Below are 17,587 nucleotides of genomic sequence, written 5' to 3' on the forward strand. Positions count from 1 at the left end.
TGTTAATCCAGGGTTTAGAATGAGTATGTTATATGAATCCAGCCAAAATATAGCTTGAAAAGGAATACAGTTCAGCAGTTCCCATTTGGAGAACACTGATACTGAAGTTGTTGGGTCTGGCTCTCAGATTTGCTTGGTTAAACTGTATTACATAAAGGTTCTCTCTTAAGTCTATCTGCATCCATTGAAGTAGCTAAAGTTACACATTAGGAAAGTATAGAGTGTTTTAACTGTTGTCCCTTATACAGTCTAAGATAAGGGGGGAAAAGAATGCTAGAATGTTCTTATTTCTGTCTTTTAAAAATAGCATCCTCTGCTGGGCCCACATGGCTATTTAATCTGTAGTTTTGGAATTTTTAGAGTAGCTTTGATATAGAATTGATTAGTATCACTGGTGAAAGGTTTCTCATTAGTAATAACAGCTATGAATCATTTTGGTTATCAGATTGCTTGCTTGTCCTCCTTTGAAGCATTAGCAAATGCCTTTTCTAGCCTTGTTCTTATTTCAATTTTTTCCCACTTCTTTTAGAATACTGAACAAAGCCAGTCACAAATTCCAAAGGAAACGGTAAGAGTTTTGTCTTTGACATGTCAAGGAGGGTTGCAATGATTTTTGAATTAATAATGTTGGCATACACTATCAAAGGAAGTTTTGAAGATAGCTTTGTTCACAATGTATACTGCAGGTGGCTCTCTCCAGCCTTAAATTTAATTTCATGTTTCTTACATTTACTGTAGCTCACACATATTCTACAATATTTTAGGAATTAGAACTTGTGGCCTTGATTGGAATGTACATATCCATATCTACATGCATTATTTAGATAAAATTAATGTTTTTAGCTCCTAGAGATAATTTCTAGATAAACGTTCAATTAAAAAAAGAAACTGGGCCCTCAAGCTGAACTACAACTTCTGTCATCCCCACTTGTTGGTTTTTAGGTCCCAGCGTACCTGTTCTTAAAACAGTCCAACAATTTAAGAAATAATATTACATTTATTTTGAAACTGTGTGCAGACTTCATTAGCATACAACTAGTTGTTAAAAAATTATGTAAGTGATTCAAAGCAGAGGAGTTTAATTATTATTTCAGTTTTGCTTTTTGAAAATATTTTTAATAAGAATTACAATGTTCATAGTGGCCAAACAACCTGTAATAAATACCAATTATATTAATTTGAATTTTAAAAGCAGTCCCACTCATTTCCTCTCTCAAAATCCCATGTTATTGCCCATGTTAACTGGGATTCATAGCATCGCATCTGGAGGGTTTCAAGTTGACACAGAAAGAGTGGAGACTTTTTCCTGAAGCATTTAAGAATTGAAAATAAATATCCAAAGGCTCAGCTCACCAACCGACATAAATATCAAATGCTTTTATATCCTGCACCAAGATGGCCACCACTCAATTACAGAGAGAAGATACCTTGAAATCAAGCATTAATTTCTTATTCTCTGGGTTATGGGAAACTTAGCACAGAAGAAGGAAATTTTGAGACCCATGGACTTGAATCTGGACTTGAGACTCAATTAATTAGAGTCAGTCACATACCAGTCTTGAATACGACTGGTTACCTTAAATCAGAATATAACTGAGAAGTTATTAGTCCATGGATGGACCACCTTACCATAGTCAAGGGATTCAAGTTAAATAGGGTACAGTATATGTGTGTGTGATGAGATTTGGGGGAAACTGAGTTTTTGCTTTTGTTTTTTAAATGAGAAATGCTTATTTAGGCTTACACTGTAGTTCTCACGCATGTCCCATCTTAGGAAAGGGAGGAAACTGCTGTCAGTTTTCAGCAGAGTTGGAGAGGGCTCAGAGTGCTACAAAAAGGGGACTTGGAAGTCATACGCAAGCCAGGGATGCAGATTGTTCAACCTTGCACTGGTTGACTCTGCACTTACATAAAAAGATAATGGATCCTTTGAGTCAAACTTGACATCTGGTAATTTCATAATCATGGTTGTCTCCCATTCAGTATTCACCAGACCTAGCCCTGTTTAGTTTTTCTTGAGAATTCAGGTCTGATCAGTGATGCCACCTGCTGTGGCCTGGATTCAAGAAGGCTATAAGAATCTGATCTTTCAACATGCACTAGTAATCTGACAATAGAAAATTCTCCATATTTCCTTACTTAAAATACCAGTAAAATATAGTAAGTTTTTTTTTAAATCATATTTAAATGAATAAATGAGTAAATTTACTATGGAGTACTAGTCCAGCTGAGATTATATTGCCTATTAAAATATTCTAGAGAAATGTAGCCAGCCAGCATACTTTCTGCTTTGCTACCAACTTGGCTTTGTGGACTTCCCATATGGTAGTTCAGAATCTCTGTTTTGAAGAATTCAATCCAAAATGGAGCAGATGAACCTTCTGCTAAAACATGGTGATTATTTTAATATGAAAGAGATCAACTGCAGTATGAAAAAAAACAGGAATTTGTCATTGCACTTCTGTTTTGGGATAATTATCTTAATCTTGTTGCAATGCATATAAATAAATTGTTAATTATGATATGAGAAATATATGCCAATTAACCTTTGTCCTGTTTTTCAAAAGTCAATAAAGTATTGTGCATTTTGAGTTGTATTTTTCTCTGTTTGTTTTTCCCATCCTGTGACCTGTATGTTAGTTTCACCTGCAGGGGTTTGGAAATACTTTTGCCAACAGTTGTTGGCTTCCTTGATTGAGTCTTAGTGGTCCCTTGGGAACCCAGGAGAAATGCAAAGAAAAGATACTTTTAATGTGATTTTTCACAACGAGATGAATTTCTGGAAGGGGCATTATAGGAGATTGTAAGAGATTGCTGTGTACTAATTTATACAAACAATATTGTTTATCCATTGCATATACTAAAAGTTGAATGTAATGTATTGCTATTTACCACTTACTAAGACTCATAATATTCAGAGAATGTATACCATACAGGTAGTCCTTGGGTTATGACCACTTGTTCAGTGACTGTTCAAAGTTATGATATGTTCAAAGATATGGATCCTTTGAGTCAAACTTGACATCTGGTAATTTCATAATCATGGTTGTCTCCCATTCAGTATTCATCAGACCTAGCCCTGTTTAGTTTTATAACCAGTCCTTAAATTTCTGGCTGTTGCAGCACCCCTGCGGTGATGTGATTGCAATTTGGGTGCTTGGCAACCAGGTTGCACTGATGATGGTTGTGGCGTCCTGCAGTCATGTGATTGCCATTTGCAACTTTTCCTGCTGGCTTCTCATAAGCAAAGTCAATGGGGAAGCTGGTAGGGAAGGTTGCTAGTTGCTCCTGTAAGTTGCTCCTGCTGCTTTTTTCTCCCAAGGAGCCTGCTACACAGTATGATATTCCAGGGATCTCATACTCCATAGCACCCCCCTGCCCGCTCACACTCTGTAGCATGCATGTGTGCCTGCAGCAGCTGTTTGTTGACCTGCCTGTGCTCTGTAGCATCTGTCCGTGGTCCCTGCTGACCCACCTGCCTCTGTAGCACCAACCTGCCCCCACTCCATAATGCCCACCCACAGTCCCTGCTGACCCACCCACGCTTCATAGCGCTTGCCTGTGGCAGCCCCCCACCACACACATACACCCTCCATGTCACTTGCGCACACTCCCACTCCTTGTCTGGAACTTCTCCTTAATGACCTGCATGGTCCTGGGGCTACGATAGCAACTGGGACTGCCAAGATTACCGTCACTAAGCAATGCAGTCACATGACATTGCGCTTTACGACCACATCGCTTAGTGATGTAAATCCCGGTCCTAATTGTTGCTATAACCCAAAGACTACCTGTAGTATTAGGGGTTATGTCACTCAGAACTAAGAAATCTTTTCTGAAATGTTAAGATTCAAAATAGCTTTTACTTTTGACATACATCAAATACTTTCTGAGGTGAATAATATGACAAAACATATCTAGATTAACCAAAAGTGAAACTTAGATTAGGCATTGGTGACATTACTACTTAGGTAAGGTGGAGGATAATGCTTATCCATGATAATATATTTAATGCACAGTCAGCCAGGTAATGAAGAATAATGGGCAGAGTGATCCATGGTTTTATATCCAAGCATGAGTTACTTGAAAATCTGTGTCATAAGCTATATAAAGCAGGGAACCCAACATTGGAATAGATTGCTCAATTCCTGAAACTTCCTAGGAGGCTATGAGGGAATTTTTGGGAGCAGTAAAGGTCACCCATATTGATAGGATTATGTTTAGATCAAATCTACACAAAATTTAATGCAAATATCAAACTTTGCTTGAAGAAAAATTCTAAGCATCATTTGTTTGCCTCACTATCTTTAAGTGTGAGTCTCTAGTTTATACTATAAAGCAAAATTCATATTAGCATAAATTGGGGTTCTCCTATTTCATACAGAAGGTAGATGGATCTACAGAAACTGTAGGAAAGTATCCTGACAGTCAAAATGAGATATTTCTCTTCCTAAATTCCTCTTACACAGTTTATAGATACTCAGAAGTGACCAAAGAGAACCTGCCATCTAGGTAGGAGGAAGTGGATCAGTGTTTCCTCTACTGTACTCTTCCCTCCTCAGCTAGTCCCTTCCCTGGAATTAGCATCACCACCATTTACATTCCGACTGGCTACTAAACCAACTGGGGTCCTTGGAGTGAAGTCCTGTGAGATGGCCACAGTGGCTGCCTGGGCCAACTTCTCTTGTGTCATTCACATCTTAGATGGGAGCTACTCATTTCAGGCAGAATGAAGCAGTGCAGCAACTTAGGGCTTTCCTCAAGTTGCTGTCCATCCAGATTTACCCCTTGAAAGTGGCTGTCTTCATTTCACCTATTAATAAGGCCAAACTTTTACAAAGGGAGAGAAAGAGTATGCATGTGTGAAAGAAAGAAATAATATATTTGTGTTTGTAAGACAGATTAATTTGACACCCTGACACTTGTGTTCCATTTTGGTGTTTTGGTTGCAGATTGTTTCTTTTTTATGATCCTGTTGGTTATCCTGTTGATAAGTTCTGGAGGAACAGAACCTTCCTATACTGTTCTGGAGGAACAGTAGGTATTTTAGTTAAGTCTCTCCCCCCTAATTTTTTACTAGGTATCCACCTGATTTGTTGAAGTTCTGCTCCCATAATTCTTAACCAGCCTAACTGAAGGTCATATGGAACCCACTTCTGCAATAAGTGAGTCTCAGTCTAGATGCCTTGACTGAGACTGATTGATATTCTCCTCTGCAAATTTGTGTAATTCCGTTTTAAAGCTCTACACCCCAATCTTGTCTAGAAGTCACAAATTTAGGTTACAGGGGTTGCTATGGGATATGTCACATGGGCAGTGGTGCACCTGATCATGTCATATAAGCATGACCCACAATCCTTTGCAATTTTTGTTGCGATTAAACAGTAATAAATGATGGATAATAGAAAGGTTGAAACCATTGACTTTAATCCAAACCAATGTTCTAAGGCAACAATGTGTTTGAACCATTTAGCTCTTAGCACTGATATTTTAAACTGCACTGAGATTTATATTGCTTGGCTTACACAGACTTTGGTAAAGGTAACCACCTGGTTTATTTCAAAACCTGAATATAGCATATGACAAATGCTTCTTCTACCATATCATATCTTTTGGAGGTTAATTGCTGATGAGGCTGGCAGAAGCATTTTCTGTGTTGATTTGGAACATTGTGACTTTTGGAGAGATAAAGGAAATACAGTCTTTTGTCTTTGAATAATGAGAAAGTGGTCATGTTAAAAAGGAGGCACATCCATTTGGGTGGGGTTGAATGGTTTCAGGTTTTTAAAGATGAAATCTTTTTTAAAAATAGCTTTTAGAAGATGAGAGAGGGGTTCATTCTCCAAAATGTGTTTAGTTTCTTTCTATAGCGGTTTATGCAAAGGTTATTTGGAACAATAATGCCTAGAACTAATGCAATTACCCCTCAGGAATAGTTTTATCTAACATGCATTATCTGTTTGCTGCTTAATTTGAATCTCAGAATTAATCAGTAGAGTGTTGGTGAACAATCCTTTATTTGTGCTTAATTTGAGAGCAACTGTTAGCTCTATAGTGCATCTCTGAATGCACTGCAAAGTGTTCCATCTATTTAATCACATACACTTGTTTCCTTGTGGATAAATAATACAGTACATGTTAGAGCTAGAAATCAAGTTAATTTGATGGCATAGTTCTGGAAGTACATTTATTTTTAATATTAAGTTAAAATTTGCATTCATATTATTGCAGAATGTAAGGGGCTTTGGAGATGGAAAGTGCAGAGAATCCCTGAGAGTTGACCATCTAGCCTCTGTTTAAGCACCTCCAGTGAAGTAGAATCCAGCATTTCCCAAGGCAGTCTGTTCCACTGCTGAACAACTTTTACCTTTAGAAATTAATCCTAATGTCATTCCTTCAAGGTAGTACCGCAAGAAATACTCGAATTCTACTTTATTGATATAGGCTATAAAAACAGAATCTTGAAAGCCTGACATTGTTTCTCTTTCCTCCCTCCTGTGCCAAAGAGAGTCAAGGCAAGGCCATCTTTCTCATGCTTTCTTGTTTTCCTGGGCTGAGTTCATGTTTTACTAATAGTTGTTGCATAACTTCTCTGCAATATTTTTGTTGTATTCTGTGCAAAACAGAATAGAGAGGAACAGTGATTTCTTTTGATCTTGACTCTATACTTCTGTTGATAGAGCCTAGGACTGCATATACTTTTTCTGCAGCTGCCTCACACTGTTAGCTCAATGTGTGGATCATAGTGTTCAGCTTGTGATCCACCAGGACACTCAGATTCTTTTCACAAATATTGCTGCCCAATATGGTCTCCCCCTGAGGCGCATACCATAGATGTCTTCTTCCCCAAATGTAGGACTTGCCATTTTTTTCCTGTTGATATTCTTCTCACTCTCTCCCCCATTCTCCTCTCCACCTTACCCAATTTAAATCCGACATCAGTCTGAGTACTCTGTGCATGAAGTAAGCTGCAGCTCACAAAAGCCTTTTAATAAAATGTGTTAGAAAAAGTGCTACCTGATTTTTTGCTACCATAGACTAACATGGCTCCCCTCCTACTGAATCTTAATAGTGTCCTCAAAGATGTTTGATAATCTCACAAGTCATTTATAAACATATTCAACCATGGAGCCTTGCCTTATGCCATTCAGCACTTCCTTCTACCTTGATGTGGAACCACTGATGTACTTTTTTTTAGTACGATGGTTCAACCAGTGCTGCATCTATCTAACCATAATATGGTCTGGCCCTTACCATTTTCTTTACTAAAATCTCCTAGGAGACTTTGTGAAATGCTTTGTTGAAATCAACATTCACTATGTCCACTGCATTCATGTGGTTAACTAAACTAGTCAGGCTATCAGAAAAGATCAGGTTGCTTTGGACATTATCCTTGATAAAGCCATGTATCTTCCTGCCAAATGATGCATTCTTTTCAAAAAGCTGGGACAGCTTAATAATATGAGAGTTTTGCCTGATACCAACATGAAACATGTATGCAAAATTGATTTAGAGTGTGATCCTCTGCATGTCTATTAGAAATAAATCTTACTGAGCTGCTATCCTAAGTAATTCCAGAAGGAGTTCTTCAAAAATTATCATTGTACTCTTAGGAAGTCTTTTCTCTAAAAAAAAGTTTAATTAGCAACAAAAGTCACTATTGTACTTTTAATAACACTATAAAAGTAGGAATTTCAGCAGGTGTAATTTTTCTCATATTACTGGTATGTCATATTCTGAGTAACTATTATGAATATAATAGTTTTGTATTTGACAATTAACTTGGTCTGTTTTCTCTATTCCAAATTATTGTTGCACAAATAGGTTTTTCAGATCATATTTATTACTATTTAAGAAGTGTTCTACCAAGGAATTCCTTTGTAAGCATATGTGAAATTTATATTAATCTCAGTCCCATTGTCAGAAGACATTGGGGGTCATTGTTCTGACCCCTATCTGCTTTGGGCAGAGATAGTAGAAAACTGCCTGTTGGCATATCAGTTGGCAATCTGTTCATCCTGAATCACCACCAGATGTGAACAGTTGATTCTGCTAGATGAAGGAAAAGCTGGATGCCTCCTGGTATTTGAGGGGGATTTGAAACCAGAATATATTCTGGAGGGGGTTGGATGAGGAAAGGTTTAGGAGAATAGCTTGAGCCTTGTGTGCTTGGAAGATCCAGTGTTTCATATGTTCCAGTTACTGTTGATATCCTTACTTCTCCACTTTCTTTTCTTGCACATCTTCTGTTCATTTTGCTTTGTTTTGCTTGCTGTCTTGTTCCTTTTTGTATCTCACAAGGCTTTGTTAGATCTCCATTACATATTATTTGTGCTTTCTGTGAAGTATAAATTGATCTTACCCATCTTATAAAGTTCTTTCCAAAGTTCGTCTCTTCAAAACTTTGAACAAGAAAGCCCAGTTCAAATTGTCTAAGGCCTTCTCTGTGTCTAAGAAAATCAATGCTGCTTGTTTTTCATTATGTTGCTCCACATATTCCAAAATATCCAGCATGTTTCTAATATTGTCCTTTAACTGTCTTTTAAGTAAAAACCCATATTGATCCTCATGAATAAATTCTTGCAAAATTATTTTCAACCTATCATCCAAAATCATTGTAAACAACTTGTAGTCATTATTCAATAATGATATCGACGTATAGTTTCTTGTTAATGTCAACTCTTGTCCCTCTTTAGGTATTAATGCTACACTGGCCTCTTTCCAGATCTCTGGCATCTTTCCTTCCTGTAAAATAGAATTCATCGTATTTTGTAAAGGCTGTAAAAGTGCATCCTCAAAACATGTATAATTGTCAGGTTCAGCCTAAGAAACTCCATGGGACGGTTTTGGAATTGCTGTTACTTTATTAGCTTACACCTGCTAGACAGAATCTCACCAGACTAACCCTAACCCCCAAAGTCTGCAACTAAACACTACAAATTCCTTAGGGTTGTGCTAGTCTCATCCTCTTTGCTTTCACATGCTCAGGCTGTGGGGTGAGGAGATGCTTGAGATTCTTCTCCCCATGACCTTGAACCTCCTCATCCAAGTCCTCCATCACAATAATAAGAACCTGGTAATCCATCTAGTCCAGGCACCTTTCCTGTTTTAATCTTTTTTATAGCTTCACAAACTTCCCTTATTGTTACAGGTCCATCCATAATCTCTTTCTGTTCCCCTGTAATCCTTGGTAAATTTTCTTTCTTTAAGTATTCATCTAATACTTTCAGATGAAGTATTAGTTCATCTGAAGTATTCATTCCAGAGAAATGTCTTGTCCTTTATATAAATTGGAATAATATTGATGAAATGCTTTTTGCATAGCCACATTATCCATTAATACAGTGTCTTTCTCTTGTAGTTTCAAAATCATTTTCCTTTCTTTTTGTAATTTATATGCCAACCATTTCCCTGGTTTGTTTGCAAACTCAACGTTTTTTTGCTTTACATTTTTATTTCCATTTCTCTTACTGTTAATTTAGATAGCTGTCATTGTAAAAGCTTAATTTGTTGAGAAATACTTATCTTCTCTGGAAATTTCTTTAATTCTTCTTCTTTTTATCTCACCCAAAATAGCTTTCGTCTTCTCTTGGCTCTTCTTTTTGAGTTCACTATTGTGTTATATGAAATAACCTTTGATAAAAGCTTTGTTTGTGTCCCAAACCGTTCTTAAATCAGTACATTTATCTAAATTATTTTCAAAAAATTCTTTTAATTTCTTTTTACAATTCTCCACTATTGTTTCTTTCTATAGCAACATTTCATTTAGTCTCCATCTAAAAGAACTAGATTTCATTTTATAAACCAAGCTCATGGGATTATGATTGGAAAAAGTCTTTGGTAATATCTCTACTTTATGAACTTTGATAGCCAAATTCTTCAAAATCTAAATCATATCTATTCTTAAATTTAATTTAATTCCAATTTGTTCAAAAGCACTTTCACTAAGAATCAATCTTTCAAAATTACTGTCACCTTTATCCATTTTAAACTTTTTTACATCTAATCCTTGTTAAGCTTTTTGCTAAAAGTTTAAATCCTTTGAAGCCCCCCCCCCCCGCTTTTCCTTTTTTAATCCATAAAGAATGTTGACTCACCAAGTGGATTTCTCTTATCCTGCCACTCAGAAAATCTCTTTTTAGCTGTGAATTGATTACATCCAAAAGTGGTTATGAAATTGAGGGTTTTGTGAACGTTGTGTCCGTGTAGACTGCATTACAGCTGTGAGCTTGGTTGAAATCCCTTGACCCCCAGCCGCTTGACTCATGAGTTGACTGCAAAAACCTCAGTTCCTGCAGTATCCTCACAAGGAGCAGCTGTCTGGGGTGCAAGTGGGTAATTTCATGCTCTCTCCTTGTCCAGAGAGACTGCACTGGCCAGAATTCACCATCTGGCTACCAGTCTCCGCTGCAGTGCTGTCCCTGCTTCTTCAGTGATGTCTAGTCCACCATAGATCCTCACCCAGAAGCCCCAATTATGCTTAAGTTTGGACTGAAGGGAAGCCTTTGCTAAATATGACATATTAGCTAATAAGAATAATGAGCTTCAGTCTATAAATGCAAATTATGATCAAGACTTACCTTGATGCAACAGAAATTAAAATAGTTTGGGAAGGAAAAACAGGGCATTTTTTCTTTAGTCAAGAATCACCTGGGGATTAATTTATTGTTAAGATGTGACCATTCATGGAACAGCAATAAAGTAAAAGCTGTGATCACATTTTGCCTACTAGACACTTTAGATGGATGTATTCATCAAATAAAGGCAAACAAACAGAATCCATGAGAAATTCTGCATCACATTAGTAGCTCAGTTCTCAGGTGTGAATGAATATTTTCCCCCGCTCTGTATTTATCTATAACAGAGACCTACCAGTGAAACAGAACTACTTTCTGTAGTTCAGAAAGAGTCCAAACATGAAATGGAAAAGGAATGTAGTTGGCTGCCCATGAGTTTTCTGTAGCAGAAATGCTGTGATTCTGAAGCAGGAGTAACTTGGATATAAATGTGTGTTCAGTTGATCAAGTAATTAGTTGATCTAGTTGGATATAGATAGCAATACAGGTGATAGGTAATACGTTGTAGAGGCATCATTGTAGAAGCAGAAGCACTTCTCTTAAGTAGATACCATTTTGCACTGCTTAGGGTATGCACTGTTAACACATACATTCAAAACTGCTTCATATTTTAATTATCACCAGGTATTTGCTTAAATAGCAACTCCTGTTTTGAACAAAACCATTCCTTTAACCATTTATAACATTAAACTAACCTTTTTCAGCCTAGTGCTTTCCAAATACGTTGGGACTATAATCCTCCAAATTCCCAGCCAGAATGATTTTAGTCACAGAAAGTCGTACTATGCAATGGTAACAAGAGGAGGTCTTCGCAAGCCTTTGCTCACACCCTCCCTCCTCTCATTTGTACCTGTTTCAGGTACCCTGTATGACTTGTTGGATTTTACTTAGAATTCATGGGGTCACTATAAGTCCTTGCTAGAAGAGAAGGATAATTATTAACTTAAATCTTAATGCAGCACACTCTGGGATGCAGTTTTGAGGTGGAAAAAGCTTACTTATACGTTTTCTGCCCAGGGAATACTCTGAGCAAACCAGAACTGTTCCCCTCTATAGCTTTGAGCACCGCTTGAGGAGAATTCTGCCAGAACAAATCAAATTCAGTATACCTTGAGTGTAAAGTCACAAAAGTCTAGCTAGGAAAAAAGGTAGAAATCTCATGTGCTTTGGCTGTCAAACAAAGGGTTTGGGGTATAGATATCACAGGAGAATTACAAGCCTGGATTTGCCCAGACTATCCCCTAAAAATCCAATTATCACATTTGTATACCCTTCTCCACAGGACAGATATACTTGAGGCTGTCATTTCACCCTCTCAACAGACCTATGAGGTAAATTAGGCTCAGATGTAGTTGTTAGTGAAGTAGGTTAGGCTGAGAGAATAGCTCTCCAGAGAAAGGCAGATCATACACTGATAATAATTGCATTTCAATTCATATATTGGATTTATGTTGTTCCAACTCTGTCCTGTCCTCTACAGCCTGCCCTCTCAAATTCTGCTCCAGAGGGCGCAAAGGCCTTGAATTGTGTTCAGTGCAACTTAGTTTTGGCTCTGAATAGCTTGTGCAAGAAATCAAGATTTTTAAAAATCAATGTCACTATATTAAACTAGGTTTTTTTAGAATGATTTGCCAGCTCAGTCAAATCAAATCTTTATTATGGTCATAGACCAGCATAGCAGCTCAGTCGTCATTCTCTCCTCAAAAAGGCTTATTAAGGGATTCATTCAATTTATTAAGCAGTGCTTCGTTAATATCCAGTTTTCAATGATGGCCAGATTCAGTGTGCTGAAGATCTATTCCTTCCCCATAAGTCTCACTTTAAAAGTACTAATGCATCTGTATGTAATATATGGCCATTTGGAAGCATGCTTGAAGCTTTCTGCTTTGAGAGGAAAATAGAAAAGCATTTCTATAATAATCACGGTGAATTGCCATATAGCAAGCTAGTGAGTAAAGAGTTTAGCTTTTTGAGTTACAAAATGGATTGTCGGCCTGGTGTCCACTGCTTCAGCTGCTTTCCTCAAAATGACAAAAGTAGCATGTACAAAATGGGTGGGGCTTCAATTACAGTGCCACATCCACCATCTTGCTTTTTTCACCCTTTCCCCTGACACTGCTGTCAATACATATTTCAGCTGCTGGGAAGGCTACAAAGCACAGGTGGAGAAAAGAGAGATAAGAATAATACAACAGGGCACAGGAGGCAAAAGTAACATGGGGTGAATGTGGAAGTGTGCTTGGGCTTTATTTGGGGAGATGAGAGAGTTGCAGAATCCACCCCTGCACTCCAGCGCTGCGTGTATCAATGGTAGATTTGAATTTGAGGCCAAGAAGTCACCTATGCAGTTTATCATTCACCAAATTTCATTGCAAATTTGAGCAGCTTCATTCAGCTGAAGTCATTTCAAATAACCTTTCTTTAGAACAGCAGTTCTGAACAGAGTATTGTGAAGTTGCTAATTATTTTGGATGTGGTATGCTAGTATTCTTGAGGGAGTGGAGTCTTGTTGTTCAGTCATTGTACTATATAAATTGATGGGGCTGTTTTTACTTTATTTCTGTTGGTAGTATATGATGCAATAAATTTCAGAAATCAAATCACCAAAATAGTATCAACCTATTTTGATTGACATATTGAAGTTGTTTATTTAGAACATATCAAAATCAAATGGAAGTCATTGCAAATTAGTCAGTTATTGTGTTATCTTTTTTCACTTTTGGTTTTCAAATGCCACATTTCACAATTTTGGTGGTGCTTATTTTTTAAAAAAGCTTAAATATGAGAAAGTAATGCCTGACCCCATATTTTTTTTATTCCCTTTAAATAGGACTTCTTATTCCCTTCCCTTCCTTCTAATTCAGTCCAAATGTAATTTGTAACTGGAATTTATTGAAGTTTTAGACCAACCCATTCTAAAAGGCATCAGATTGGAGAAAGTTGCTATAATAAGGCTCTGAGATTCATCTCCAAAAAGTGTTTCAGAGCAGCAGGATGCAAATACAGCCCCTGCTGATAGTGGCGTAAAGCAGACAATATTTTAAAATAATTTTAAATGTAACTTTCTTTGTTCTCCGCCTCAAGTTCCCCTTCAAGAAAATTAAATAAATTATACTGTAAATATTTAAAGTAAGTAAATAAAATATTGAAATGAATTACCAATTCATTTATCAACTTTGACAACAGATCTCAAGTATGTTGACTTTAGAGTCAAATTGATTATGGCAGGATACAAATTTACTAAATAAATTTTTAATTTTAACTTTTGGTACTTTTTGCTTTAAATAAACAACTAAATGCATTTTTGTAACTGGCCATTGTAATTACTGATTTGATGCAATTGTGCGCTATTCACTATGGTTAAGATCTTAGGTAAGGGATCTCGTATGCAGTGCTTTAGCTTTTTTCCCATATCTGTGTTACCTATAGTATAGAATTGTATCAGCGCTATTAAAAGGTTAGCTTTTAATTGATATTTTAAACTATCTTGAAATCCCTGCCTACAGCTACACATTGTCAGTGCTAATGTTAATATACTGTAGGTATTATACCTACTCTTTGTTCCAGGAAAGGAAAACAGAGAATTTTACTATGAGGAAGACAGGCTTTCAGGCCTGATTCCCAAATAGTACTGATACTATTAAATTGTTCTTGACTTTAACTGATAAATAAATAAACCCATCCATTACAGCTTAATGCTATTATGAATTAATTGTTATGGTTTGTTCAACAAACTCTGATTTAAGGATTCTAGCATTGTGTTATATTCAAATCCTGCTGCAGTCTTCTCTTAATATTTTGGAAATGTTAGGTCTGCTCACCTCAGAATCCCTCCCCTCCAAACCATTGTGCAATTATTGTTATTTCTAGATTGTATAGCATTAGTAACTAAATTGTATTCCTGTTTTTTTTTTGAATAAGTTTTCTAAGATCCTGGATTTGGGGGATTGTTTTCTTCCTTAAAAAATATCATACCTTCAGCTCATAGTGATCATATCATGGGTTTAGGAAGATAATTTATTTAACAATTCATGCACAACTTGGGGCAGGATGCAGGAGATCCCTTTTCAAGGAAAATAAAAAAGTTTTGGTGATCAGGTTTACTACTTCACACCAAAAAGCAATCACTTTCTCTCTGCATCTATGCATTCCTATGATAAAGCAGATGGCAATATAGAGGCAATATGGTGGAATGTATTGATCCTTGACAGGAGTAATGGGTTGCTCTAATGGGAAAATCATCCTTTTTCTTCAGATTTCTTTTTACAAGCAGAGAGTGGGGAAGGGAACTCTCTAGTTCTAATCTGAAATGCTGATCTAGTATTGAATTGAGTCATCTGGAATTTGCTCATCACATTCTGTTTTATTGTTAACAAAGAAAGCATATTAAACCCAATGGCAAATTTCTCCTCTCCAACAAGACATACATAAGTTTTCTAAATAAATAAGTGCATTGATATGAACTAGAGACACTTTGATGGCTGCATCTACACAGTTTCCTTGTTAAGGCAGATGAGGAACCTTACAGCAAATCATTTCTCACCAGACGTACCACATTCAAACACAAGTTGAGTGTGGTAAGATGACACTATGTAGACACTACAAGATGACAATATGTAGAGAGTGCGTGCCTTCAGTGTTTACAATAGCAAAAAGTCCTACATCTTACATCACTATATGTTTGAAGCATCTGTCTGTTTACAGTGTTCAGGAGGGTGGACATCTCTACTATTTATTTGGATCTAAGCAGCATACTGAAAGGAACAAAGGTAGAGTATGTGAAAAGAGAACAGATGTGAAAGAATAGAAGACAAAGGAAAATGATGCAAGCAGCTGTGTTGCATATGATTTCTCCTGTACTCAGAGCAGAGAACTTGCTGTTACCTGATTGTATTTGAGATGTTTTTTTCTGTCACGTCTTTGAATATTATTAATAGTCCTAACTGAAAAAGAAAAACAAGACAAATGACTAATGGGTATTTGTCCATTTGCTTGCTGTTTGTATCTTTCTTACTGCTCAGAAAACATAGATATTCAAATGCCACTATTTCAAAGGGCAAATGAACTTGCAGAGAATTAGATTTAATACATCCAATAATAGCTTCCTGTTTGGAAACTAAGCAATCATATTTTGTAATAATCCAGAAAGTGCCACACTTAAATGCATGTGTATATATTCTCTTTCTGACATACACACATGCATTTTTTCTTTTTTTACACACACACACTGGCCACATCTGGTTTTAGAAATTATTTAACGGTGGCAGCAGATGTACCATTATCACAGATTTCCCTACAGAATGTTAATAGGAATTACAGTAGTATTGTACTTCAACCATTTTACAAAATATTAAGTAGCTGTACTTAAGAGATAATTGCAAACAATAAAAGTTTTTAAATAATATCATGTTGAATCTTTTTCTGACAGAAAGCAGAAGAAGAGGACCTTGTTCTTACCCCTGATGGCACCAGAGAATTCCTCACTTTTGAAGTTCCTCTTAATGATTCTGGGTCAGCTGGACTTGGCGTCAGTGTGAAAGGTAACCGGTCAAAAGAGAATCATGCAGACCTCGGCATCTTTGTGAAGTCCATTATTAATGGTGGAGCAGCTTCTAAGGCAAGTGTATTTCAAACAAGTCAGATAACATTCCATAATCCAGCATCTCTTAGACAGTCCACTATTGATTTCCTGTTATACATCGTTCCTTCCTCTATTTCCCAGTTTTCCATTTGAATAATTAGTATGATGGTGATGATGCAGCAAATGCTATCTGCACTTTGGATGTTGTAAATATAATAATATATAGTTTATGTTTGCAATATGTCCAACATTATGATGGTATGCTTCAGCAAAACTCTGAGAGCTTTGATTTGAGGGGTTGGAAGTCTTTTGTCTCCCAGAATTGAATCAGCAACATAAACTATCTGAGCTGGATCCACACATTGTAGTAAACAATATAGTAGTTTATTTGGTTGATTTTGACTTAACCTGTTGGGAGAAAGTAACCATTTTGGTTTGTAAGCCGTGGCTTATGATTTAGTGTGAATCCAGCTGTTGTGACCTATTCTACATGGTTTAATGCAATGTGTGATCCCAGTCTCAATGGCTCTAACCAGCATAGCAACCTAATTACAGTTGTGAAATTTATTTATTTGTAAAATTTATAGGCTGGTCTAACCAATCACAAGTCTGAGTGGCTTACAAAAAATAAAAAATACAAAGGAACAAAAAAGAGCCCAGAGGGGCAACCCCAGATAAAAACTGAAAAACCACATAGGGATCTGTCACCCATTCTGACCCCAAAGCCTGGGAGAACAGTGAGGTCTTGAGGACTTGTTTAATTAAGGTCAGTGCGGGGGCCATATGAATCTCAGGGGGAATGTTGTTTCAAAGATTAGGTGCCATGATAGAGAAGGACTTCTTCCTGGACCCACCATGGGACCCAGTGCATGTCAACTCTGTCAGAATATATGGGACAGGCAGAAACTACTGGGCATAGGTAGTCCCTCAAATAACTAGATGTTATGCTGTGACAGGATTTATAGGTGATTACTGGCAGCTTGAATTGCACCTGGAAGTCTGCTCGTAACTAGCACAACTCACGAAGCAAAGGTGTCACATAGGCCTACCAAGGTATGCCCATAACTGTCTGTGCTGCTGCATTGTGACCCAGCTGTAGTTTCCAAGTGGTCTTCAAGGGCAGCTCCATGTAGAGTCCACTGCAACTGTTCAGATGACAGGTGACCAAAGTATGGGTGATAATGTGGGTAGGATTTTAGAATACCAGGCAGTGCTGTCATCTCTAGCCTTTATCTCAAGGCTAGAGGAGCCAAGAAAAGAAAGAAACCTGCTGAACTGACTTCATTACATATGTCAAAGTTATATTTATAATCCTTGAAACCACAATTAAGTATTCTTTGCATATCTTTTTTCCTTTAGAGGAAATTATTTGCAACTAGGCCCTCTTCTCTCTTGTATTCTTTAAGATTCATTTATATAGGAGAAAAAA

At 36.9% G+C, this 17,587-nt stretch overlaps 1 protein-coding gene across 4 annotated transcripts in view; it reads left to right on the plus strand.

Annotated features, from left to right (window-relative positions):
• The window catches only part of PARD3 (par-3 family cell polarity regulator), a 574,792-nt gene that overhangs the window by 334,030 nt on the left and 223,175 nt on the right, over positions 1–17,587 (plus strand). For 3 of the 4 annotated variants that reach the window (XM_088149995.1, XM_088149997.1, XM_088149998.1), the window contains 2 exons: positions 530–568; positions 16,006–16,194. In XM_088149995.1, the coding sequence (XP_088006121.1) occupies positions 530–568; positions 16,006–16,194 (228 nt within the window). The remainder of the gene's footprint in view (positions 1–529; positions 569–16,005; positions 16,195–17,587) is intronic. The other variant, XM_088149996.1, reaches the window with a different exon arrangement.

The sequence above is a fragment of the Python bivittatus genome, unplaced genomic scaffold, assembly GCF_059951505.1.
Source record: "Python bivittatus isolate LINGU-HERP-01145 unplaced genomic scaffold, Pbiv_v1 ctg000610_np1212, whole genome shotgun sequence".
In the NCBI taxonomy this organism is placed as follows: Eukaryota; Metazoa; Chordata; class Lepidosauria; order Squamata; family Pythonidae; genus Python; species Python bivittatus.